This window comes from Poromitra crassiceps (genome assembly GCF_964638095.1).
Source record: "Poromitra crassiceps genome assembly, chromosome: 1".
Classification (NCBI taxonomy): domain Eukaryota; kingdom Metazoa; phylum Chordata; class Actinopteri; order Beryciformes; family Melamphaidae; genus Poromitra; species Poromitra crassiceps.
Window position 1 is genome coordinate 37,834,343 of NC_139623.1, and position 25,358 is coordinate 37,859,700.

Here is a 25,358-nt window from a genome sequence, read left to right on the forward strand (position 1 = left end):
CTACTCGGTGAATCGATGGTTCCCACAGAACTTGGAGGCAGAACAAGCCTGCACTACTCCGCACAGTCCGCACCGTAAAATAAATCTGAAACCTACTGGTCATGTTTCAGTAACAGTCCATGTACAAACACAATATAATCTGCTGTTGCCAGGCAGCTGCTTGTGCGCGTGCGAGTATGGTGCCCGCGCGTCAGCTCGTTCACACGCTGCCTGCAGTTACTCTAATGGCCACCGGCGTCAGTAACAGTGACAATTGACGGAATGGGTCTTTAAAGGGGGACTAACCCCCTAGATATGTATTAGAACAGTGATTTGAAAATACCTATGGAAAAAACCAAGAAATGACATATGCTCTTGTCTATACTGGACTCTTTGGCTGTGTTGAAGTCCAGATTTTTTTTCGGAAATCGACGCCATTACAGTTTGCCTACTGCCTCAAAAATAATTTATTTGAGAGGGGCCATATCTGTATAAATATCAACAACTAGCCAACGCTGGTGGCCTGTTTGGAAAGAGCTTTGCTCAAAATGGTTGAAAGTTATATCAATTTGGTAATTCAGTGGCGAACTAGAAATTTAATTATTTTTCTGCATGTAACTCTATGGCAGTGTGTTAAACTACGTTACGAGAGCAAAGTGGCATGGGCTCGTTACAGCAGCACACCGCACAATACGACAAACCCCCCGTTCTGGGGTAACACAATGCGAGATTTCTCTACGTCATTCCCTCGTCCAAGTTGCCATATAGTCCCTTTTTCATTTTAGTTTGGGGGCTTTTCGTGATTCTTGTTAAAAGTTGTGCAACAGTTTTCCTCTCAGCGCAGTGCAGGCTGCCTGCGCCTCCTCCCTCCTGCCAGACCCCGGCTGGCGAAACAGCCTGCTGCATGCATGGGGCGCTTGTAACCTCACGGAGCAACAAACAAACAGACAGAAATAGCTGGTGTGCGATTTAGAGAATACAGTCTGAGATTGGGTACAGGATTGAGGGAATCCCGCATCTGTTTGCGAAGGTGCGACTGGACAGGACGCTTTTCACAGACAGGCACAGTAGTCGGAGCGAGGCGAGTGTCTCTCAGGGCTACTCAGGGCACAGCTGCAGATCTTTCCTCCTCCTCCTCCTCCGCGCATTCAGTCTGTCCAAAATCATTACCGATATAATCTCAGTAGGAGGGATGCAGGGAAATGATAGTAGCCGATGTGTTTAGAGAAGCTTTGTCACGTTGTCACGTCGTAGTATAGCGTTATATTTTACATGTGCGCTAAACTGCGACCATATTTGTTTGCGGAAATATCAGACTGCTCTCTCTACTCTCAGAGCACAGAGAGCTCTGCTCTGCTGCGCGCGCCCGCGGAGCTTGGAGCTAGTGCATGAGGTTTACAGTACGACTCTCTCCCGCATGCCTGGGCTGGAGACAGCTGCTTCCAACTTGGACTGATAATATATACATCATCATTCGAGCTTATTCAGGTAAGATATTAATAAAGTAGTGACACATTCAGCGGGAAACTAACTATAATTAAGACATGTGCCAACTTTGACAACGTTTGGTTCAGTATTTTAAGAGCAAACTTCAATAAGAATAGGCTTGGAGTTCTGAGGAGCCGAAAGGGTACAGAGGGGGTAGGGGAGTAATTATCTTGAAATCCCATAGTCTTTGGGTCACCGTGACGTCACGACGTGTCAAATATCCCATTCATTTGAGAAAAAAAAAAAAAGCAGTGTTCGACCCGTAGAGGGCGCTTATGCCAGTTATGCTGCTGAAAAATGATACAAATGGTAAAATGGCAACAGTTTGGTGTCAAATGTGGAAATTCTGACCAGAATTCTTCACACATCACCCCCAAAGTCATATATATTGGTTAAAAGCTGAAAAAAAGTGTTTTGGAGGTTAGTTCTCCTTTAAGCATTCAGAAATAACTGTAAAGTACCCGCTGAGCTGAGCACAAATACCGGTACATTGACATTTTTCAGATCAGTCAAAGTATGAGGCCACAGTGCAGGTTTTCCTTACATCAAATGAATGGGAGGTGAATGGATGTTTTTGTGATTTTTGTCTTTGAAAGAGAATCAACTTTATCTACAAGTTTAAGCATGATAAAGATGTGAAAAATTAGATCTTGTCATATGTAGCCACACGTCTTGACAGTTTCCACAGCAGATTTTGCGTTTCCACTTCTAACAGAAAAAAACTCTGTGGGGCTTTTCCTTAATATATTAAATATAGTGTTTAGTCATAAATGGGTGACTTCATTGACTACAATGTTTTGAAGAAATGGCTACCATTTAAAATGCACTGTGCAGTCACAAAGTCCTTTAGCACTCTGATGACATCATCAGTGATGATCCATTGACTCTGCCCACCTGCCACGTCCATCAGGACGCCTCCGGCCTCGGACACGATGAGCGAGCCAGCGGCGATGTCCCACACGTGGATCCCCACCTCATAATACGCCTCCACACAGCCCGCTGCCACGTGACACATGTTCACCGCCGCTGTGCCCGCACCGCGCATCCTGAAACACATGACATCACATCCTGAAGCATTTCCTGAAAACCGGGATTTTTAATCACATTTATGCCTCAAAAGTAATAAAAGTGGCCCTCAATTATGAACATTATCTTGCTGAAAACAAAATTCACCGTTTCATAAACTTTTGTTAAGCACAGACCTTATTTCAGGCATTTAACCAAAATTCACATTCACAAAAATCCCAGACTTTGAGACGATGGAACTGGAAATGCACTAACTTCTGGGTTGGCCTACAAAAAGATGCCGTCCCTGCCGTACTCTGTAAAGGCCTGGTACCTCTGCAGCTGAGCTAAATAAAGGCCCAGGCCAATATTGGAGGGAATACAGTAATTGATATTGCAGCAGACAGTGTTGAGCGTACCCGTGCACAGGGATCTGGAGGATACTCCTCATGCTGGAGAAGATGTGGTCCACGGCCTCAGGGTCTCTGCTGGAGCCAAACTCTGTGGACACTATGGCCTGACTGATGTCTGAAACACCAAAGGTCAAAGGTTAAACTCTGTGGACACTATGGCGTGACTGATGTTTGAAACACCAGAGGTCAAAGGTTAAACTCTGTGGACACTATGGCCTGACTGATGTTTGAAACACCAGAGGTCAAAGGTTAAACTCTGTGGACACTATGGCGTGACTGATGTTTGAAACACCAGAGGTCAAAGGTTAAACTCTGTGGACACTATGGCCTGACTGATGTCTGAAACACCAGAGGTCAAAGGTTAAACTCTGTGGACACTATGGCCTGACTGATGTCTGAAACACCAAAGGTCAAAGGTTAAACTCTGTGGACACTATGGTCTGACTGATGTCTGAAACACCAGAGGTCAGCTGACTGAGGACTGTGCTCTGATTGGCTCAGAGGATCACCACAAGATATTCTGCTTTCTATACAACTTCTGACATCAATTACATTATTACCATACTACATATACACCACACTATATATATGATTGATTTGAGGAATCCTTTATTTGAGAAAATCCAGTTGAAGAATTCTAATTGTCTCAGGGTCATGTTGAGTTGGCTTTTTGATAAGAAAACTTTTGTTTTAGCAAGATTTGTAGAAAATGCCTGGCGACTAAGAAAGAGAACACTGTATCCAGTATAACTACATCTTTGTTATGGAAAATGAATGTTTTGGTGTAATGTGCTTCTCTTGGATTCTGTACAAATGTATATTATGATTTGTTATGTGGCCATCCTTGCTATTGTAAATATTATATAGTGTCTTGTAAGCCCATATGGGCTGGGCACCTTAAACAGGTGCATGGCACTAAAAAATATCTATCTATCGATCAATCAATCAATCAATCCATCAATCAACCAATCAAAAAACATGATGTATTTGTATATATTGATAAGTAATGCGTCCAAACTCACCGAATGCGAGCACACTTACAATAAGAGTTCCACTTGGGTGCAGGGCCAACACAAGTCACAAGAGCAATAGAAGAAGCAGGCCAGCACTCCAAAATGTCCTTTCAAAAATGTAATAAGTCACCTGAGACACTACACGTGCTTCTTCTATTGCTATATTGATAAGTAAACCATGTATGTTGGACATAATGTTTGTTATTGATAGGGATGGGTATCGTTAAGGAATTAACGATACTACTACTCTTATCGATACTGCTTATCGATCCGGTACTTTAACGGTACTCTTATCGGTACTTTTTGTTCTTTTTAAGAGAGAAAAAAACAGAAAAAATTGTTGTTGGTTGGCAGTTCTTTTCGTTATTTTTAAGGGAAGAAAGAAAAAAACAGTTGCAAAATCTTACTGGGTGCGTTTTTATTATTAATTTAAATATCCAGAATTATATAAGAATTTAAATCTCCTACCCCTGCCAATACCAACATTCAGCTAGGGAAAGCATAGCCTAAATCGGCGATCCTCAAAGTCCGGACTCCGGTCCGCATCCAGACCGAGACGCCGTCCTATCCGGACCGAGCCCTATAACCTATAAATCATTGATAACTTACATTTTCACGGAGCGTTTCTATTTTAACCGGCACATGCTTTTCTAACCTTTACGGTAATACTGGTTCATCTGCCAGGAAGCTCACAGACCAATGAATGCGCTGTAAATCATCGCACGTGATGCTACTCGGCCAATCAAATAAGCGAATCGTTTCTCCCTGTCGTTTCCTAGTGCTGCTGTGAGAGTGACACATGGACGGAGGCGATGATAGAAGTAATTTCATATGGCGTGGTCAAAACAAATGACTCTTACATCATGTAAGAGTCATTTGTTTTGACAAATATGTAGTACATGTCCATTCATTGTTCTTACAGGCAGTTCAAAACCAGTATGTCTCGGTTGAAGTGCGATCCGATCCTGACCTGTCTATGGAAGCGCCACACATGAGCAAGCACACACACACACCAGCGCACACACACATTCACTTGCCCGACGGAGAAGTTTGCATTGGGAACGCTCGACAGACAGACACGGATTTGAGACGGATATATATGGATGGATGGATGGATGGATGGATGGATGGATAGATAGATAGATAGATAGATAGATAGATAGATAGATAGATAGACAGACAGACAGATAGATAGATAGATAGATAGATAGATAGATAGATAGATAGATAGATAGATAGATAGCTCACTTCTCTAAAGAGAAAAGGTGGAGCCGGAGGTTTGTTGGCTTGATTTAACAGTCAGTTGTATACAGACATTGTACCATTAGGCTACTTCAGTCATTGAGTTCAATGGCACTGAATCATAATGCAAGCTACGTTACAATGTTCCGGACCTTTGCTTAAGGAAATTTTCTCGAACTGGACCTCTTTGAATTTTAATTGAGTGCCCCTGGCCTAAATAAAGCATGACAGTATCTGTCTGCTGCACTTGCCCCCCAAATTACTAAATATCCCCCCCTGCTCTGGAAGTAACATTTCTTTAGGACAACTGAGAGATGATGCTCTGTTGATTTATTTCAGAGTGGGTTTTTGATTATTAACACACCCAAACAGCTGGATATTGTTTACTACTCTCGTCTTAATCATCCAGTTCACATAGTCCTACCTGATGACGAGGTGGGTCCGTGTATCACGGGTAACCACAACCGGGTCATTGTTGACAGATGATGAAGTCGTGTGAGCTATATGCTTGTCGAAAACTGTGCATTTCTCCGTTTGTACCTACAGTATTTGATGCACTTTGTCTTTGGCTAAGTGTTTAGACAAATTGCTCGTGTTTCCACCGTTGCTAATGAACGATTTATCGCACTTATGCAACGTGAATTGTCAGCATTAACTCGAGTGAAGTACAACCAGACTTTTGATCGCTCCGTTCTTTCTTAACATGTTGCGGTGTCTCCTTGGCTCAGCTGCCTTCCCTAATCAGTGTGTGTAGTGTGTGCATGTGTGTGTGCTGCCCGCCCAGTCCCTCCCCTCTCTCCTCTCAGGCTCCTGCAGGCTGCTGCCTGTCTCTCGTCTGAGAGAGAAAGCAACACGGAACTCTTTTCTCGTTCGGAAATCGCAAAAAATACATCTTTAGGCATGTCTTACGGAGTTGGTGCGATAAAATGTGCAAAACAACGTTTATGTAGCAAATAAATAGGAAATCTATTTTCTTAATTTCTCCAGTACCGATAAGAGTGAAAGAGTTAACGTGAAAGCGTATTGATCCTCCGGTATCTCGAAATCCGGCCCCGGGGCCCGTACCCATTCCTAGTTATTGATAAGTGAATTATTGATAAGTGAGTAATTGACTGACCTGTCTGACCAGAAACCTGTAGCAGTTGTCCATTACAGAAGGCTCCCTTCCCTCTTCTGGCTGTGAACATTTTGTCTTCAAGACAGCTGTAGACTACGCCAAACTCCACCTACACACAGCACACCATCTGTTAACCTGTCTGTTAACCAGCCTGTCAGTGAGTCTGTTAACCAGCCTGTCGGTGAGTGTGTTAACCAGTCAGTTAACCAGCCTGTCAGTGAGTCTGTTAACTGGTCTGTTATCTGTTAACTGTTAACTGACCTGCTTGTTGACAGCGAAGCCGATGGAAACAGCAACAAAAGGATATCTGAGACAGACAGACAGACAGACAGTTAGTAACACCTAGCACTACAGATCCAACACACAGTCATCATTATTAAGGCAGGTTATTAAGGCTTAATAATGGTTATTATGTTATTAAAGGAGGTGTTGGTATGGAGGGCTATGAAGGCAGATGTCATCAGATGATGGGGTCACAGGTCAGCTGAGGGGATGCAAACTCATGTATGGTGAAACAAGGCCAGGTCGAAACCTGGCATACGGCCGGTGTATGCGATCGTCACCCATATACTATACCCATACACATTTTAACAATCAACAGAACACATATAAGCCGTCATCTGATTTTCCACCTTTTTTCCCTGTTTCTGTTTAGGGATGCAGGATAAAGATTTTTTTTTAAAATAAATGCTGCAGCTGCACACTTACTGTTTAAACTTGAATTATAATTGTAGTTTTTCTTTGTTCTTTGATGTGAATTTATGGCTTTTTGGCACCAATATGTAACCTTTTAAGGTTGAGATAATTGTATTATCATTATATGGTCCAAATATTTCAATAAAGCACTTGAAACACTTGAAATATTCTTGCTTGAGTGGTATCATTCTACTTGAAATGATGGTAAAATGTATTATTTTTAGTAAAATAACATGTCACGTGTGCAATGCAATATTTGTAATGGAATCATTATGGGACACGGCTAATAGCCGAACTTAGCCATAGTTCCATAATGATCCCATTTGCATTGCACACGTGCTACACTATGCTAGCTAACGCTGTGCCAGGTATTAGCCGTGTCCCATAAAGATTCCATTACAAAACACGTTAACGTTAGCCAAACGTTTTTTGGTTACACAATGCATTGCCAGCTAATGTGACAGGATAAGGTCTGTTTGATATGTTGTTAAACGTGTTATTTTACACCGTTTGAAAGAATGAACCCACCTTGAATTCTTTGAACAGGTCTGCCATAAATAAAAAGTTGAATGGAGGCTAAGAAAGCAGCAGAAGCACTATTGTTTTTGTTTTAAATACTTGAGGGCTACATGCCACTGGTGTTGCACTGTCTGCACTCACTGCCATAGGCTACAGAGTTGAATGTAAGAAGTAAGCAGAAGCACATTGTTTTGTTTTAAAGTTGAAGGCTACATGCCATTTGTTCATTGGAAATGGTTGCATACTTTAATAAAGGAGATCTCACCGCTGTTTACATGCTTTTCCGATCGGCTAACACGCTAGTTATAGCCTACTTAGCTCAGCTGTTAGCTACTTATCTTAGCTCTCTGCCTCGCGGTAAGATGTTCATGTTCCTTATGCATAACATTCATGTATATTTGCTGGAAGGGGAGACGTCTCCCGCTACTGTTGATGTCCAGAGACACTGGGAAATGTGTGTTTGTTTATTTGTTGCGTCGCGTGTAACGTTAACATGGACCCTCTGCGGCCGTGAGCGACTCTGTCAAGCTGAACGATCAGATCAGGGCAGACAGGAAGTCCGAAACCGGACATTCGTCAAATAAAACAAATTTCAAAGTAAAAGCCTTGATGAAAGGGTGCCAGGAGTCGTGCCAGTAGTCGTGTATGCAGCGATTGGGACACACATGCTCCTATAGGCCAGTGCAAGCACCGGCCTAAAAAGAGAGATACCCGGTGTGTGTGTGTGTGTGTGTGTGTGGGATGGGGGGGGGGGGCGGCACACAATCACGTCAGTTATTTCACTATTTCTCTATCCACCTTATTTTTGTGAGGCTCCCGCTGTAAAATAATTCTGGGAGCAATATCCGGTGAGCAGCTGTGTTTACGCTGGCTTGACGCTGCCTGGATAGTACTTTGCACTGCAGCCCATGACTGCAGCGCGTGCCTCCTCGCATCGCATTTCCTTGTCGAACTCCGACGTTAAAAGTTTGCTTGTCACAAAATAGCACTCGTTTTGAGAATGTAGCCTAATGATGATATGATATATTGCTTTATTGTCAGCACTGCTGAAATTTGTCTTGCGACCCAGCAGCCACTGCATGCAAAAACAAAGGACACGTACACACACCACACACATCAACATGACACAGTGAAAACACAAGATACCGACATACATAGAAACATACAATCGAGAGCACCGTCCACCGCTCAGCCTATCTCTGGCTTAGCTCCTGGTTGAGCCTCAGAGTCGATTGATGGACAAATGACTTTTTTAGTCTAACCTTCTTATGTGTTGGGACACTGTATCTCCTTCCTGAGGGCAATAACCTGTATTCACTGTGTAAAACATGACTAGTGTTTGAGGTGATGTTCTTTGCCAGCCTCAGCATGCTGTTGTCATACGTGGAAGTATACAGCCGCTGAAGTGGTTGTCCAACAATCTTTGAACAAATGTTTAGTTGTTGCAACATTTGTGACTTTAAGGCTACAGACAGACATCCATACCAGGTAGTACTACAGTACTGAAGAACACTCATAATAACAGAAGTGAAAAACAAAAGATGTTATCTTAATAAATGATGTTATCTATCACATCCGCTAACCTGTTGCTAGTTGAACAAGTCGGCATTTATCAGCTCAGCTGCACCGTTTACAGACAGGTACATTGGACGGGCTGTGTTGTGTCAAGCTAGATGTAACGGGGGAAGAGGACAGCAGAAGGAAGCAGCACCCATGGTGCATCATGGCCGCCAAAAATATGGTGGATAAAACTAGTCCATTGACAATTTCTGTGCTGAATGAATGAATATTCAACACAGCAGCATTATTAATCTATAAACATAGTGCAATACCAGGGGTCACCTGGTACAAAAACAAATATGGTAGATCAGTGGGCACGGTTTTATATGTATTACCATTTATTTACTCCTAAACTGTGCCCATGGATTAGTAAACCATGTAGACAGGTTTGTAATATATACTGGTGCCATCAAAGAGGGACTTTTACACCTATATACTGTATGTGAGCCAGAGCCATTACACACAGCTTGCCTACATACTGTGAACTTTAATAGCCATTAGGCACCTAAAGCATGTCAGGGGTGTCCAAACTTTTTGGAATGGGGGCCAGATTAGATCATGTGAAAATGCTGGGGGGCCAGGTGTTTCTCGCATCATATGGGTTATAAAACAATTCAATAAAAAAATCACATACTGTACTAGATTTTGTTTACCATCTGAAAACATTAGTTCTGCATGTGCTGTTCCTACTTGGTTCCTGTACAAACTGTATGATAGTGCTGTCATCGTTAGGTGAAGGGAAAAAATGCAAATTGAACTTGCTTGATTAACCAATACTGTGTAGAGGGCCACATATTATATTTTGAGAGACAAGCCAAGGCCCACTTAAAATCTGTCCGCGGGCCGCAATTGGCCCCCCGGGCTGGAATTTGGACATGTCTGGCATATGTGAACCAGTGATTAATCACAAAATCACATCAGTAGGTTTATTTATGATCAATGTGTGTTTTGGTGACAATATGAATTAAGCTGTTTACTCACTATATACAATACATCATCCTTGTAGAAAAACCATATTCATTACATGTTATATGCAACTCTGTGGGCCGCTGTAATGTCCCTGTTTGAGGTTATCAATAGTACATATTGTGCAAAAAAGTGATTTTCTGCCAAAAAGTGGTTGTCATGAAATTGCAGCTTTTTAAACTTGTAAAAAGGACTGGATTGGTTATAATCCAGGGCTCAGAGCAGGTAAAAAATGCAGTTTAAGACCCTGGCAAGCAAAATGCACCAACATTTACCAACTATTTAATTTAACTATTTAACAGGTCACAGGTAAAAATGACCTAAACGCGGGCGGGCAGTGCTTGAGAGCCATGTATGTTTTTGTGTTGTGCTCAGACTGAATTCACAGTCACTTATGGTAATTTGGTGCATGACATGGGCGCTGTGTGTGTTGTTGGCGGAAGTCAGTCTGTACTGCTTCGGCCGACAGAGGAAAGAGGAGAGATTTGCAGAGGCTACTTTCCCCTGTCAAACAGTTTTACGCTTTGTTTCTCTACATAACCGACATGTTTCAAGTATGCATGCATACTGCATTGTTTGATGCTACGGACTGCACAGCATAAACATTCAAAACTCAGCTGCAGAGTCAACGTGTTAGACTGAAGACAACGAGAGGCTATCTGGTTTCCATAACGACAATGGGGAAAGTGCAAGTCCCGGTGGAGAAGTTAACATTAGTTGGACGTAAGGTTGGCACGATGGACGATGGCATCGACCATCGTGATTGGCCGACCCCCCATCGACCTCTGAGCCTTCTACATCGGATCATCGTGATTAATTATCTGTTCGAATTAAATTGTTGCCGTTTTAATAATAAAAAATACCAAGTCCACTTACCGTGACGCGTGGGGGACGCACCGGCCGCTTTAAACGAGCGCACCCAGTTCAGACTCAGAGAAGCCTCCCCTCCCCCCCCCCCCCCGCTCTAGTGCTTCTCTGCACTGGGTGCGCTTGTTTAATGTCGCCGGGGCGTCCCCCGCGCATGAGAAGTCAGTTCTTTTGTTGTGAACACTTTTAAGACAAGACAAGACTTTCCTGTTTTCAACCCAAAGTGAGTACAAGTCTTCAACTGTGAATTTAACTCGCCTGTTTCCAAAGTGAAAGTTGAAGTTGATACAGCACTAGCAATATTGAACGGCGCAAAACAAATAGGCTAACGTTAACGTTACATATCCTGACCAACAACGTGTGTGTGTGTGTGTGTGTGTGTGTGTGTGTGTGTGTGTGTGTGTGTGTGTTGATTGAATTTAACTAGCTGGCAGAAAACTGACATAATTACTGGCGGATATAACGTTAGATTCGCGTGGGCTTTTGAACCTAATGAGAGAGAGAGTTGAGGAGACTGGAGCGAGTTAAGAGAGAAATACAGCAGCAGCAGCAGCAGCAGCTAGGGTACTGCTAGCTGTTACAGCAGTAGCTGCCACTCACTGCTTGAGTCGCCTGGCTCTGTGCAGTAGCTAGTAGCCTGCCTGTCGTTCTCATGAAGAGCTCAGCTGTCCTGCTTTTAACGTGCATTGCAGCAGCGGATGGCATAAATGACGATGCCATCGTTAATCACGATGTTTGACTGTGAAACAATCACGATGGGTATTTCATTCGCACAACCCTAGTTGGACGTTGTAAAAGTGCATTTCTGTCAGCGGAACAGTGATCATAAAGGCAGTGTGGATTATACCGGACATGTATTGGAGATATTTGGTAAGTCTGCTCGTTGCACAACACTGTATTATCTGAAGTGCTGACCAGCTGGTTACTGAGCTAACGTTAGCAGCTGCTAATGCTAACGTTACAGGTGATGAGTCTCAGCCAGAAAGACTGCTATTTGTCGACTGTGTGAAACGGGGGCAGTTTGGTTTGGTTCAAAGTGAGAGACTGTGTTTGTAGCCTGTGTGATTAATCACAGGTAACGGGTCGGGGCGCGGGTCTTATATAAACGGGTCTGGGCAGGGCCGGTTTTGATTTTGAGATAATCACGGGTAACGGGCGGACACAGGTCTTATATTGACGGGTCTGGGGGGCACAGGTTTGCAAAATTGGACCCGTGCAGGACTCTGAAACCCACACACACACACACACACACACACACACACACACACACACACACACACACACACACACATACACACACACACACAATAACAAATTGCAGTAATAATAATAATAACATGAACAATCTTATGATAGAGAGAGACAGAGCCAAGGGGAGAAAGGGGGAGAGAAAGTGGAGGAGGAGAGAGCAGGGAAAGGGAGGAGGTGAAGAGGGAGAGAGGTAGGAAGAGAGCAGGGGAAGGGGGAAGAGGAGAGAGAGCAGAACAGACAGGATATACTGGGGCTGGGCGATACGGTCACGAATAGTCACAGGGGACAGTAAAATTTAGCAATCAAGTTATGTATTATAGTTACCAGGCGATATGAGCCACTGAATAGACAACAAACGATTAGTCTGACATTTATCGCCCAGCCCATAGGGCATACAGCAGCTACTCAATCCACCTGGCCATCCCGCTGCAGCAGCCGGGGCAGCAGCGGCTGAGGCTGAGAGGTAGTAGCGGCACACTAGAACCGGTAGCAGAGTGGCCAGGCCAAACGAGCAACAGATCAGACAATCTGACTACTGTAGCCATTAACCGGAACTAACTAGCACACAAGGAATCTAACTAATCTACCTGTCCTACTCTACTCTAATCTAATCGTAGCCTGAACACTATAACAATCAAAAGGTCCAGCTCAGATTTCCAAAGTGGGAGGTGGGCCTCCCCAGGGAGCTCAAACAGTTTTCACTAACAATGAATTAAAAAAAAAGATCTGCATTGCAATGTGTTTTTTTTAATAGAGTAGGGGTGACACCGTCAATGTGGATGATGCATGTAACCTGGTGGAAACTCATCACAGCGTTCATATAAGGGAAGTACAATTGCAGATGTATCTCTTGCGCATTCTATGGCCGGCCGAGTTGAAATATACTGTCATGTCATGGTGTCTTTGGGTAATTTATAAACTAAATTAATTACCGTATGTTCTTTTTTTACAGATTTTTTTTGTACTGCTATTTTACATTGAAGTCAATGGCGAGTGGCTTGTGTTTTCCCATAACAAGGGGTGCGGCCTTCACATTTTGCAAAGTAACTGGATGTGCCGGTCTGGTCTATGACACTTGAGCTTATATAAGTCTGTACAAAATCCTTTATAATGTTACTGTCTGATTAATGTTTTAAAGCATGAATATTTGAGCACTTAAAAGTGTTACCAAACATTGAAATAACATACAATCATGCCGTTCAGTGCCTCCAGCGCTTTGTCAATAAAGTTATGATGTCAATAAAGTTATGAGGATGTAAACATAACGTTACGATGACGGCAATGTTTTGTAAATAAAGTGATGTGATTGGTTCAGACCCGTGGACGAAGTTGGTGGTTCCGTCGATGGGGTCGATGATCCAGGTGGGACTTTCAGTCAGGACGCAGGCCGCACCCGCCGCCACAGACTCCTCCCCTATGAACCTACACAGACACAGACACAGACACAGACACACACACACACACACACACACACACACACACACACACACACACACACACACACACACACACACACACACACACACACACACACACACACACACACACACACACACACACACACACACACACACACACACAATGCCATATACTTTTTGCTCGCCATGTACTTTTTGACATGATACTTTCCATTCACACTGTAATATATGTATGTACCTCTCTCTCTCTTGCTCTTAGGACCACAGTGGCAATAAGTCAGAATCAGCTCTATTGGCCAAGTATGTATAACCTTGCAAGCAAGCTGGATTCCCTCGCAAGATTTGCGAGAGAATGTTTGGTTTGTGAAAACAAACAATACTGCCCCCATCTGGCAATGTCAGGTTAAAGTATGTACACAGTACACACACCAGGAATTTGCGTTGCTCTCAAAGTACACACATACCGAAAAAAGGTATGCACAATTTAAAACAAACAAGGCACGGCTACATTTGCAGAAAAAAAGGCATTAACTACTATATACAATAAGTGTAGTGTAAAGTGTCTATTTTAAATACGTATATATGAAAGAATGTATGTATAAATAAGCCACACAGGATTGTAAACAGGCTGTCTCCAGATATAGCATTGATATGCCGTTCAATGTGAACGAGGCTTTGAGTCAGATATTGCAGTTATTATTTCCCAGTAAGTGTACATCAAATCGTGCGTGTGTGTGTGTGTGTGTGTGTGTGTGTGTGTGTGTGTGTTTGCGCGTGTGCGACTGTGCGCACGCCGCACAGTTATTCCACAGAAAGCGTAAGCTTATACCTTTTTTACATCAAAAGTCCCGCTAATACTAGGGCTGTGGCGGTATGGATTTTTCACCACCGCGGTCACCGTGGCCAGTTTTACCGCGGTGTGGGATATTAGTGGGATTTTTGGCCAGTCTAAAAGGGGCTTAAGTGTTAATCAGAGTGATGGCCTGTGGGTAGAAACTGTTCTTGTGTCTGGTGGTTTTGGTTTCCAATGACTTTCTGTGCCATCCTTGTACTTCTTATTCACATTGCATGTTTATATTGAGAGAATGACGTGCAACGCACAGGCCTTCTTGAGGCATCCACTCTGCCACTGGATGCCTTTGCCCCGGGAGGGCCTGGTGAGACGAAGGAGGAGAGCGGCCGGGAGACAACCCATAGCGCCTTAGAGCCTCCATGCACCGAAGGGTCTTGCTATGCTGCGATGTAGCACCAGCTCTATTGCAGCGGATTGGGCGTGATCGGCCCTTCGCGGGCAACGTTGCAGACAGAGTAGGAGGGCTTATCCATGTGCAGCTGCTTCTGGGATGCAGGTCGGGGTCTTAATCGGCCTCGGCTGGGTCTACTGGGCGAGGGTGTATGATGTTGAACAGACCCGAAACACCTTACGACCCCAGTTAACAGTTAGTAACAGTTAATGCGTTGACGCGTCCAAGTGCATGCTGAAGTATGTATATTTGTAACTGAGTGCTAAATAAAAACCAATCAATCACAGCAGCGGGGAGGGGGGAGGAGGGGGCTTGTCTTACTGGTGCATGGGAAATTTATCCTTCACTGATTGGATGATGAGCTGCTCCACCCTCTGGTCAGTCTGAGTCACCAGGTCCACTGACGAGCTCTTCATCATTACCTTCCTCTCTGCCTGTAGAGCCTCACACACTATCTACACACACACACACACACACACACACACACACACACACACACACACACACACACACACACACACACACACACACACACACACACACACACATCTACGTGACGATGGAGAGAGCTTTCCAATGGTTACATGCCATCGGTCGGAGAAGTAATAAGTAAAGTAAACTAAAGTAAGTAAAACGTTATTTATATAGCGCCCTTCACAGCACAAATGCACAGAGTGCTTTACATAGGTAAGAAAAACAGGGCAAGAAAAACAATACAATGCAATAAGACAATAGATTAAAAAGCCAGCGAGGTACAATAAAAGCATAGGATAAAACAACAGATACGACAAGTAAAAAGTAAAAGCAGTGATTGATTATCGATTGCCAAAGGCCTGTCTGTAGAAGTGAGTTTTGAGTTGTTTTTTATAAAGGCTTTCTGATGGGATGGTTCGCAGGGCCAGGGGGAGGGCATTCCAGAGCCTTGGGGGCCGTCACCCCAAAGGCTCGGCCCCCTTTAGTTTTGAGTTTGGTCCTGGGGACCGCCAGGAGCGCCTGGTCGGATGACCTCAGTGACCGGCTGGAGGAGGATGGGAGGATGAGGTCTGAGATGTAGGAGGGGGCGTGACCATGGAGGGCTCTGTGAGTGAAAATGAGGAATTTGAAATCTATTCTGAAGTGTACAGGGAGCCAGTGCAGGGCGGCAAGGATGGGGGTGATGTGACATGATTTTTTTGACTTAGTGAGCAGTCTAGCAGCAACGTTTTGAATGAACTGGAGTTGGTTGACAGATGATTTGTTGAGGCAGGTGAACTGTGAGTTGCAGTAATGGAGTCTGGATGAGATTAAGGCATGTACAGACATTTCTAGTTCGGTGTGTGATATGATGGAACCGGAGTTTTGCAATGTTTCTGAGGTGAAAGAAATAATAATGTAATGAAGTAATAATGATGATGTCATGTAATCCAATCAATTAATTTATTCAACCAAATTGGTTGTTGATTGGATAGATTGCTAAGATTGACAATGTATTGTCCAATGCTGAATACGTCTGAAAATCTTGTGGAATCCAGCTCCATTATCAGTAGGAAATGATGACCTCCACTTTGCTGTGACCACCTGACATGCTAATAGATAGATTTACAGACAGTAGCACCTATACTTTCCCCTTTCTCTTTTCCTGTTTTTTATTATCAAGCAGTAGGTTAGCTCACAAGCCAGACAGTCGTTGCATCGTATTGCGCGAGCGCCCCGACACGACTTTCTACAACGAGTTTAGAGAGGGCAGCATGGTACACGGAGGCTCACGGAGGCTCTCAACAAAGCAAACACTGGGATACTGCAACCTCATCGGCTGCACGCGCACCGGCTACAGACGGCATGGATATGCAAGTAAGTCAATTAAGTTCGAGTTATCCGGGTCTTTTACTAAATTCGGCGTCCACCAAGCAGCGCTACTTTTTCGTATTATATTGTTTTGTGTGAATAGCCCGCCATTTCCTAATAAAAATGGTGATCTTAAACTCCCACATTTTTTTACTGAATTTGGCAGCACGCAACTCGCCCCCTCCATGCAATGGAATGAAACTTGTAGCCTATGTTGGAAGTAGTTAAGTGTTTTTGATTGATTTGTTCATCCATCAAACCTTTTACTGACAGACTAACTGTAGCCTAAATATCTTACTTTATTTTGAGGTGCATTACAATGCTCAGCCAGAAATTATTGCCACTTCAACTCTCTTTCTCCTGTGCCTAACGTTAAAATGCACCAGATGACATCCATCTTATTTGTCCTCAATCTGCATTGAAAATGTGTGAAAACTCACCTTCTCGCAACAGTTGTAGCCTAAGCTAGTGGTTTTCAAAGTGGGGTCCCCAGCAAAAAGGGGGGATTCATCTATTTTCACTATAATTCCATCCATAACAGTGTTTCCCACAGGATTTTGAGAATTTGTGGTGGGGGACCGCAGACCCCCTAGGGGGTTGCGGGGGCATGCCCCCCCGCGAGATTTTTTTAAACATTTTAAAGTAAAATGCATGAATTTGGTGTACTTTGAGAAAGCTTAAGAGCAAAATTAAAAGGCTAGATCTATGAAGAACATGTCATCATTACTGTGCTGTGGGTTTACAATGACAAACTAAATTTCTCCCTATAGGTCAGGGATACTCAACTTGCTTTGCCACTTTCGTGAAATGATAGAAGGCGAGGGGCCAGTTAATAAACAAACAATATACATTTTTCTGTAGCGGATTGTAGGTTTTTGGGGTGTCAGCCGGAGTTTAGGCTGACAGTGTTGTGCACACCGGATAGTTAGTTAGGTTAAGTTAGTTAGGTTAAGTACATACATAAGTGCCTGGGTAGCGAGCAGATGGCGGTATTTGACAATTTAGCAGCTAACTCATAGATTATTGAAAGATATTCCATATTCCAGACTGAAATGCTATAACAGAAGTATTGGCCAGAATGACATGAACATTTATTGGACACTTATTCAGCGGATATCTTGCATGTTGCGTTCAAAAAAAAAATTTTTTTTTTGGCAACATCTTATTGTGGCGGTCAAAATATTATTGTGGCGGCCCGCCACAAATTCCTTTATGTATGGGAAACACTGCATAAGTAACACAATCACAGAATGTATGACTATTTTGGTCATGGGTTTCATATAATGTCTGTGATAAAACATCTAAAAGCAAAACTCTTATCAGATGGGGGACCCTGGAACAAAATCTTATCTATATGGGGGTACGTGGTGTAATTTGTGTCAGTTTGCTTTTATAAGCATGTACTGTAAGCACCCTTATATGGGTGGTAGCACCATATTATAATTGTCAATATTATATGTATGCTTTGCTTTGTTTTCCAGCTGTGTCTGAGCTTGTTTGTTTTGTTTGTATGTTGTTAAAACTGCAAATAAAATAAATATAAAAAAAAGAAAAGTGGAGTAATCCTAATGCTAATTTAAAATGGGATATTCCTCTAAATCTGTCTTCAAACTGCAAAAGAGAAGAAAAAAAAACGCCCAACGCCTGGTTGCCTTGCCTTGCCTTGAAATGATTTCTGTCTTAACCTCTTTGGACATAAGTTGAAAATAACATTTGAAAAGATACAGAAATATAAATTGTAATAGGTGAGAACATCAATAAACTACTGTAGTGTTGTATCCACCTTATGTCTAGCTGCCATGATGCCTATGGGTGCTTCTTCCGGTGTAATAGACGGTTTTAACTTGACAAAAAAAACGTCTATGAGGGTTTTACAGCAGAGCCTCTACAGCCGTAAGGGCTATGTCACTTTTATAAGTTTAGAAAAAAATGTAGACTGTCAAAGTAACCATTTAGATTACTCTTGTGTGCTCAGTTTATCAAATAATGATAAATAACGGCTATTTAGAAATCTGGTTTTCGTTTTCAGCTTTATTTTATGCATTAAATGTCGTTCGGGTGCTGGGATAACGTAATGCATTATGAGTCGGCTACTGTGGCTAATGCTAGCGGCTAGCGTTAGTTACTTTACATGGCTGTAAAACGCCACTGAATGACCAAATTGATTTAACTTTTAACTATTTCGAGTAACACTGTTTCCATACAGACGCCCAGCGTTGGTTAGTTATTTATAACGCGACTATATTTATAACTTTTATAACATACTCCGGTTTCCAGTTTATAATTCGCGTCTGCAGCCAAAGAGTATAACAAAGGAAATGACAAGCTGCAACAATAAGTCACGTTAAACCGGACCTTGTACCCATAATTATTTTTACAGTGGGGCATTCAAAAATAAGGTGGATAGTTATTTAGGTCGATTTTTTGTTTTTGTTTTATGGCACAGGGGTTTTCTGGTCTAAAAACAACTTTTCCTTCAGTGTAACTGGTTGAAAACTGCCTTGCTGCATATTGTTGCCCCGCGACTACTTATAGTTTTCTGTATGTGGCCCACCCACAACCAAAGGAGTTTAGGATCAACATGTGATGTGCTGCTGGGTTATCATGTGATGTGCTGCAGTTTTTTTTTTTACCCCCCCAGCCGATTTTTTTATCCCATTTTTATACCCCGTTAGTGCTCATTTTTTATTTATTTATCCTGGTTGCTGCTCCACGATCTGCCAATCTGGGGAGAGCTGAAACTGGCTCCACGCTTCCTCCGAGACATGGGCAGTAGCCAGCCGCTTCTTTTCACCTGACAGGGGAAGCTTCACCGTTAGGACATAGCACGTGGGAGGATCACGCTATTCCAACGAGTTCCCCTCCCTCGGAACAGGCGCCCCTAACGACCAGAGGAGGCACCACATCAGCGACCAGGATATTGCATGTTTTGGTGAAGGGGTTCCTATATGAAGGAAACCCCCAGGGGGCATGGGGAGAACATGCAAACTCCACACAGAAAGGCCCTTTTGACGACCCCACCCGGGCAGCGGGCACTCGAGGACATGCGGACGGGCACGCACTCCTTCAGCGCTCACAGCGTCCCACGTGGGAATCGAACCCAAGACCTTCTAGCTGTGAGGCGACAGCGCTTACCACTGCACCACCATGCCCCCCATGTGCTGCAGGGTTATCAGGCAGGTGGGTTCACACGGCCAGCAGAACACACCGCTGTGCAGCACAGAGGGTCCTAGCTGATCGGTCATGTGAGTTAAATGTTAGCTACGTCAGAATTTATTTGAAAAAGCTGTTTCCAGCTCCCATTTCCCCCCTTTTTTCCAAAAAAGGCAAAAACCACCTCATGTAAGCTTTTTTTTTTTCTTCTTCAAAATTGAAGACGCCCCCGTATTTATCCATTTTCATCAAGGGTTTCTAATGCGATAAATCGATCATAGGTCAAAACATGCACCAAACTATACTGATGGAAACACGACGTAAAAGCATGGCCTCGCGGGGGTGGGGCTTGTCGGTTTCATTTACACCAAAATGAGTCAAGCTTAACTTTCTGTTCTACATCAACTCATTCAACTTCCACACTCACACACAACTGTACAATGATGGCAGCAGATGGAGAGACAGACAGAGAGAGAGAGACACACACAGACTCACCGTTCCGGCCTCCCGGGCCACAGCCACAGCATGGTCCATGGCACTCTGCCAGAGGTCGGCCATGTTGGAGGAACAGCACCTTGTACAGTATGGAGGAGACGGAGTTCAGCTCAGTAGACCGGCACAGCACGCACACACACACACATGTGCGCGCGCACAGACGCACGCGCACACACACACACACACACACACACACACTATAAGGATTTGTCAAAATGTCTATCCACCTTATTTCTAGCGGCCATGATGCCTATGCGTTTTTCTTCCAGTGTGATCCTCCCAGCCTTGTTGCTGACAGCTTGACACCCGTCTGGGCGAACGGAGCAAATCAGGTCCAGGTTGGTATAATTCTCATCGATAAATATCCCTTTAAGAGCACAGTGCGCAGCCTACTGTGGCTAATGTTAGCGGCTAGCTAGCTATGTTAAATGGCAGTAAAACACCACTAAATTACCAAATTGTTTTAACTTTTAACCATTTCGAGTAACACTGTTTCCATACGGACCCCCAGCGTTGGTTAGTTGTTTATAACGTGACTATATTTATAACTTTTATAACGTACTCCAGTTTCCGGTTTATACTCTGCAGCCAGAGTATAACAAAGGAAATGGCAAGCTGCAACAATAAGTCACGTTAAACCGGAACTTGTACCCACAATTATTTGTACAGTGGGGCATTCAAAAATAAGGTGGATAGAGAAAATGAAAATGAATGGGGAGCTCTCTTCCGGGACAAGATACGTCACGTGACTGTTGCTGAGTCATCACAGAGTTCCCCCCCCCCACACACACACACACACACACACACACACACACACACACACACACACACACACACACACACACACACACAGTAACACTGTTCAGCGCTATATGTTCCGTCATTACAGTATAATATACTGTATATGGAGAGGAAGACACAACAAAACTCAATTAAAAAATCTAGCAGGTTAATGTTGCCTTGCTAATGAAACATGACGTTTTATAAGTCAGGGCCGTCTGTATCCACTAAGCAGAGTAACATTAACTACCAATATTACTTTGTTTCAATACAATCTCAACCTCGACATGGGTTAGCCTTAGACACATATGTGACGCTAGTTCTCTCGTACTAGCATCACACGGACTTCCATAAGGCAATAGGGGGACGCCTGTTCAAAATGCTCTCCTACGTCCGATTGCAGATCCGAAGATATAGTAGTCCTACGGAAGCCAGTAATTTAGCCGGAGCGGGAAAATGATACTGCTGTGTGACAACTGTTTAAAAGCAGTCTTTCCACAGCCTGTGCCGTATTTAGGAGAGGAGAAGGTTCCTAGTGCCGACAGGAACCTTAGGAGTTTGAGTATTTCATGACATGTTTTGCTTCCCAGGTGCGCTTGATTTGATGATTTGATCACTGTGCCACCGTATCCGTGTGACTGCATTGTTTGCTCGCCACGTGCAAGCGGTGCACCATGATAGTGAGATCAAACACACCCTGCTGTAAATTCAGCACAGGCTGTGGAAAGACTGCTTTTAAACGGTTGTTTCACGCAGCAGTATCATTTTAACAGCACCGGCTAAATGGCTTCCGTAGGAGCACTATCATATCTTCGGATCTGCAGGATCTGGTAGGAGAGTGTTTTCAACAGCCTTTCCCCCTTATTGCCTATGTGAACGCTATGTGACCCTAACTACTGCACGAGTGTATATACACAAAGTACTGTTCAGTAGTAGGGTCACGTTGGGGCTAGGGTGAGCGTCATATATGGGGCTAGCCCCATAACGTGACGCCGCTTACTGCACTCCAGTCGGCGCCACACAGCGTTAGAATCCTCAATAGGTGGGCAGGGCTGTTCAAAAAGATCTCCTACCCGTATCCGACCTCTGATTGCAGATCCGAAGATATGATCGCCAGCCTAGTGAAGCCTGTAAGTTCGCCGGGTCTTTGCACAGCCTGTGCCGTATTGAGGACAGGAGACGCTTCCTAGTGCTGACAGGAACCTTGGGAGTTTGAGTATTTCATGACATGTTTTGCTTCCCAGGTGCGCTGGATTTGCATTGATCACTGACAGCCGCATGTGTTGTTTGCTCGCCGCGTGCAAGCGGCACACCCTGCTGTAAATTCAGTGCAGGCTGTGCAAAGACTGCTTCTAAACGGTTGTTTCACGCAGCAGTATCATTTAACCGCCCCAGCGAACTTACTGGCTTCACTAGGCTGGCGATCATATCTTCGGATCTGCAATCGGATGTCGGATATGGGTAGGAGAGCTTTTTGAACAGCCTTGCCCACCTATTGAGGATTCTAACGCTGTGTGGCGCCGACTGCTGTACGAGAATATCTCGAAGTACAGTAAGCGGCGTCACGTTATGGGGCTAATATGGGGCTAGACATGGGTTCACTTCACACACCGCTCCCGTCCACGGTGTGTTTTATTGTAAGGCCCCGCAGGGCATACATTACGGTACTGCGTCAGCATGTATGGGTTACGCTGTCAGGAAGTGTTCAAAGCACAGAGTGCCTGGGCTTTCAGCAGGAGCCTTCCCGAGTCTGTTTGGCGAGTCGGCGTCCCCGTGTCATTTCTTGGCGTGAACCTGCGGCCCCTGACAAGATGTAAGTAGATGTTTTAACTGTGTATGTGAATGCTGTTTTTAGCTGCGTTGGGAGGTGCAATAATGTAAATGTGTCTTGTCACGTTATAGTGAGCGCATTGGCTGCCAGTGCGAGGACGCCAATAGTAGGACAGCTTGTTGTTGTTGCGGGTTCACCGGTATGTTCATATTATGTGCCTTAAATGTATCTTTATTCTGTGTCATGCTGGGGGCTGTTGCAATCATACAATGTATTTCAATGTATTTCAATGTATTTCTCTGCGTTGCTGGTAGGGCACGGAGGTCCTCACTGTTATTCATTCATCCTGTTGATTCCTGGCATTGCACAACGGAGGCAATACATGCGGGATGTTAGTCTTGTCATACATTAAGATCCGCTGGTCTCATACTCAATGATATTTGGAAATGCAGTTTGAGAAATGACTGTTTTATAATGCTGTGCTTTGCTTTGTTTTCTGTTTTGTGTAGGTCTATGTCACTGTTTTTTAGAGTTGTTAATGTAATAAACTAGTGTTTTAAAGCTGATTTGCCAACTGAAATCTGTGTCAAAATAAACCACAGTGAACTGAGAAAAGTGAATTTACTCTGCGTCTTCCTTTCTGGAAAAGCCATTGGGCAAGTGTTACATTATGTATGTTTTATTACGATCCCCATTAACGTTAAATTAACGCTGGCAAATTAATGACAGCTAGTCTTGCTGACGTCCACACAAAAAGCAATATATTACAAATAAACAGCAAGACAAAAAAATGCTTAAGACAGGCAGGCAGGCAGACACACACAGACAGATACAGTGAGACTAGCCTCAACGTGAGACTCTTCAGTCATTCTGAAGAGTCTCGCGTTGAGGCTACAGTGAGACATGAAACTGTCTGACATTAAACGAGCTATAAGAGATGGACACTCACCAGCTGTCTGTCAAATGTTTATAACGCGGCTGACTAGTTAGGTTCTGACTGACTGTGGGTAAACTTCGACCACTTCCGCCTTTCTTCCAAGGAACCTATAAAAGCAGGAAGAGACAATACATCATCTCTATCTGCGATGCGCATGGAGAAGCACACTAAAACCCACCATATCTACCTCGTATGACCTTGATGAAAAAATGCTATGCATCTCCCAAATAGGCTTCAATAGAACGGGCAAGCAGGCCAGCAGCCGCTCGTCACAACTTTGGTATGATGTAATGACTCGTCCTTCTTTTATATGTTCCTTGCTTTTTTCTTCATCTTCTCCGACTTCTTCTTCTTCTTCTTCTTCTTCTTCTTCTTCTTCTTCTTCTTCTTCTTCTTCTTCTTCTTCTTCTTCTTCTTCTTCTTCTTCTTCTTCTTCTTCTTCTTCTTCTTCTTCTTCTTCTTCTTCTTCTGCAGCTCGGTGCTGCCGCCCAGTGTCCGCTCAGGGAACTACAACTGGTTGTGAAGAATGTATGTCAATGGTCGAATACCTCTACTAAAGCCTACTGTCTACTATTTCTCAACGTGTAACTACTGTATACCGGACCTGCCACTGCCAACCTTGAGGAAATAGTTTGAGTACAGTACCACACCGGCGCCGCGGCGGCACACCGCATTATATGGTGCGGTGCTGCAGCGTCCATATAGTTTCAAATATACATACTACAGCATGCGCTGGGACGCATCATCAGTGATGTTAAAGGAACACTCCGCCCATTTTCAACCAGCTTTGTATCATTAGAACATCAGTAGTATATCAGAAAACTGTAAACGGTTTTGAAGTCTGTAATTTAATTTGACAGTTATTGAGTGTTAAAGTGTGGACCAGTGACATCACTGGTCCACACTAACTCAAATTAATAACTCATTAAAGTCGAGCTGAACCCAATAATTACTTTTGTTTTCTTTTAGTTCAAATACCTGGGTATGCAGTGCACCTATTTAATAATGTATGCAAAACAAATCACAGCAATCTAATTTCTTTAGTTTTTCACACTTTTTCACATCAAAAGTTCATTTTTCAAGATTTCATTGATAACAGTAATTTACAGTTTGCTGACGTCACCTTGTACTATCATATTTCTACCCCATTTCAACCAATCATATCATGAAATGCAGCTGTCAATCAAATCTTCATTTCTGGATCATTTAAAAAATTTAAATTTTAAAGTCGAAAATGGTGCCTATAGTGCCTGTCATCTGCCAGAATTCCTATCCCATAAACTAACTACTAACTTGGCCAATTGTTAGAAACATGAACAAAAAACAAAAAGTATAATCTCTAAGAATGCAAAGAAATGTAACTGGCTCGTGAAACGCGCATTCCAGGGATATCGTATCGTTACATCAGCGATAATGGCGCGTGCATCTGAGAGCTTGGTTGTCAGGGGTTGCACTTCGGAGACTCCAGGCCGATGTGCTGCACTCTCCGCTCGGCAACACGAAGGCAGCTGGTTGCCTGTGGCTCGCTGAGCTCCGCTCCTCTCGTCAAAAGGCTCTTCCCGGGGGGAACGCCGCAACACACTGAATCCCACTCGATTTGGAGGCGGAACACGCCAGGAT

At 43.7% G+C, this 25,358-nt stretch overlaps 1 protein-coding gene across 1 annotated transcript in view; it reads right to left on the reverse strand.

Moving 5' to 3' along the window:
• The window catches only part of LOC310784263 (inositol monophosphatase 1-like), a 28,419-nt gene extending 4,597 nt beyond the window's left edge, over window positions 1–23,822 (reverse strand). Inside the window, exons 1-8 of the mRNA XM_083645280.1 lie at window positions 23,751–23,822; window positions 20,251–20,329; window positions 15,100–15,233; window positions 13,434–13,538; window positions 6,519–6,564; window positions 6,258–6,366; window positions 2,892–3,000; window positions 2,362–2,513 (exon numbers count right to left, since the gene is read on the reverse strand). Coding sequence (XP_083501406.1) covers window positions 2,362–2,513; window positions 2,892–3,000; window positions 6,258–6,366; window positions 6,519–6,564; window positions 13,434–13,538; window positions 15,100–15,233; window positions 20,251–20,313 — 718 coding nt within the window. The 5' untranslated portion in view covers window positions 20,314–20,329; window positions 23,751–23,822. The remainder of the gene's footprint in view (window positions 1–2,361; window positions 2,514–2,891; window positions 3,001–6,257; window positions 6,367–6,518; window positions 6,565–13,433; window positions 13,539–15,099; window positions 15,234–20,250; window positions 20,330–23,750) is intronic.
• Between the last annotated feature and the right edge of the window lie 1,536 nt (window positions 23,823–25,358).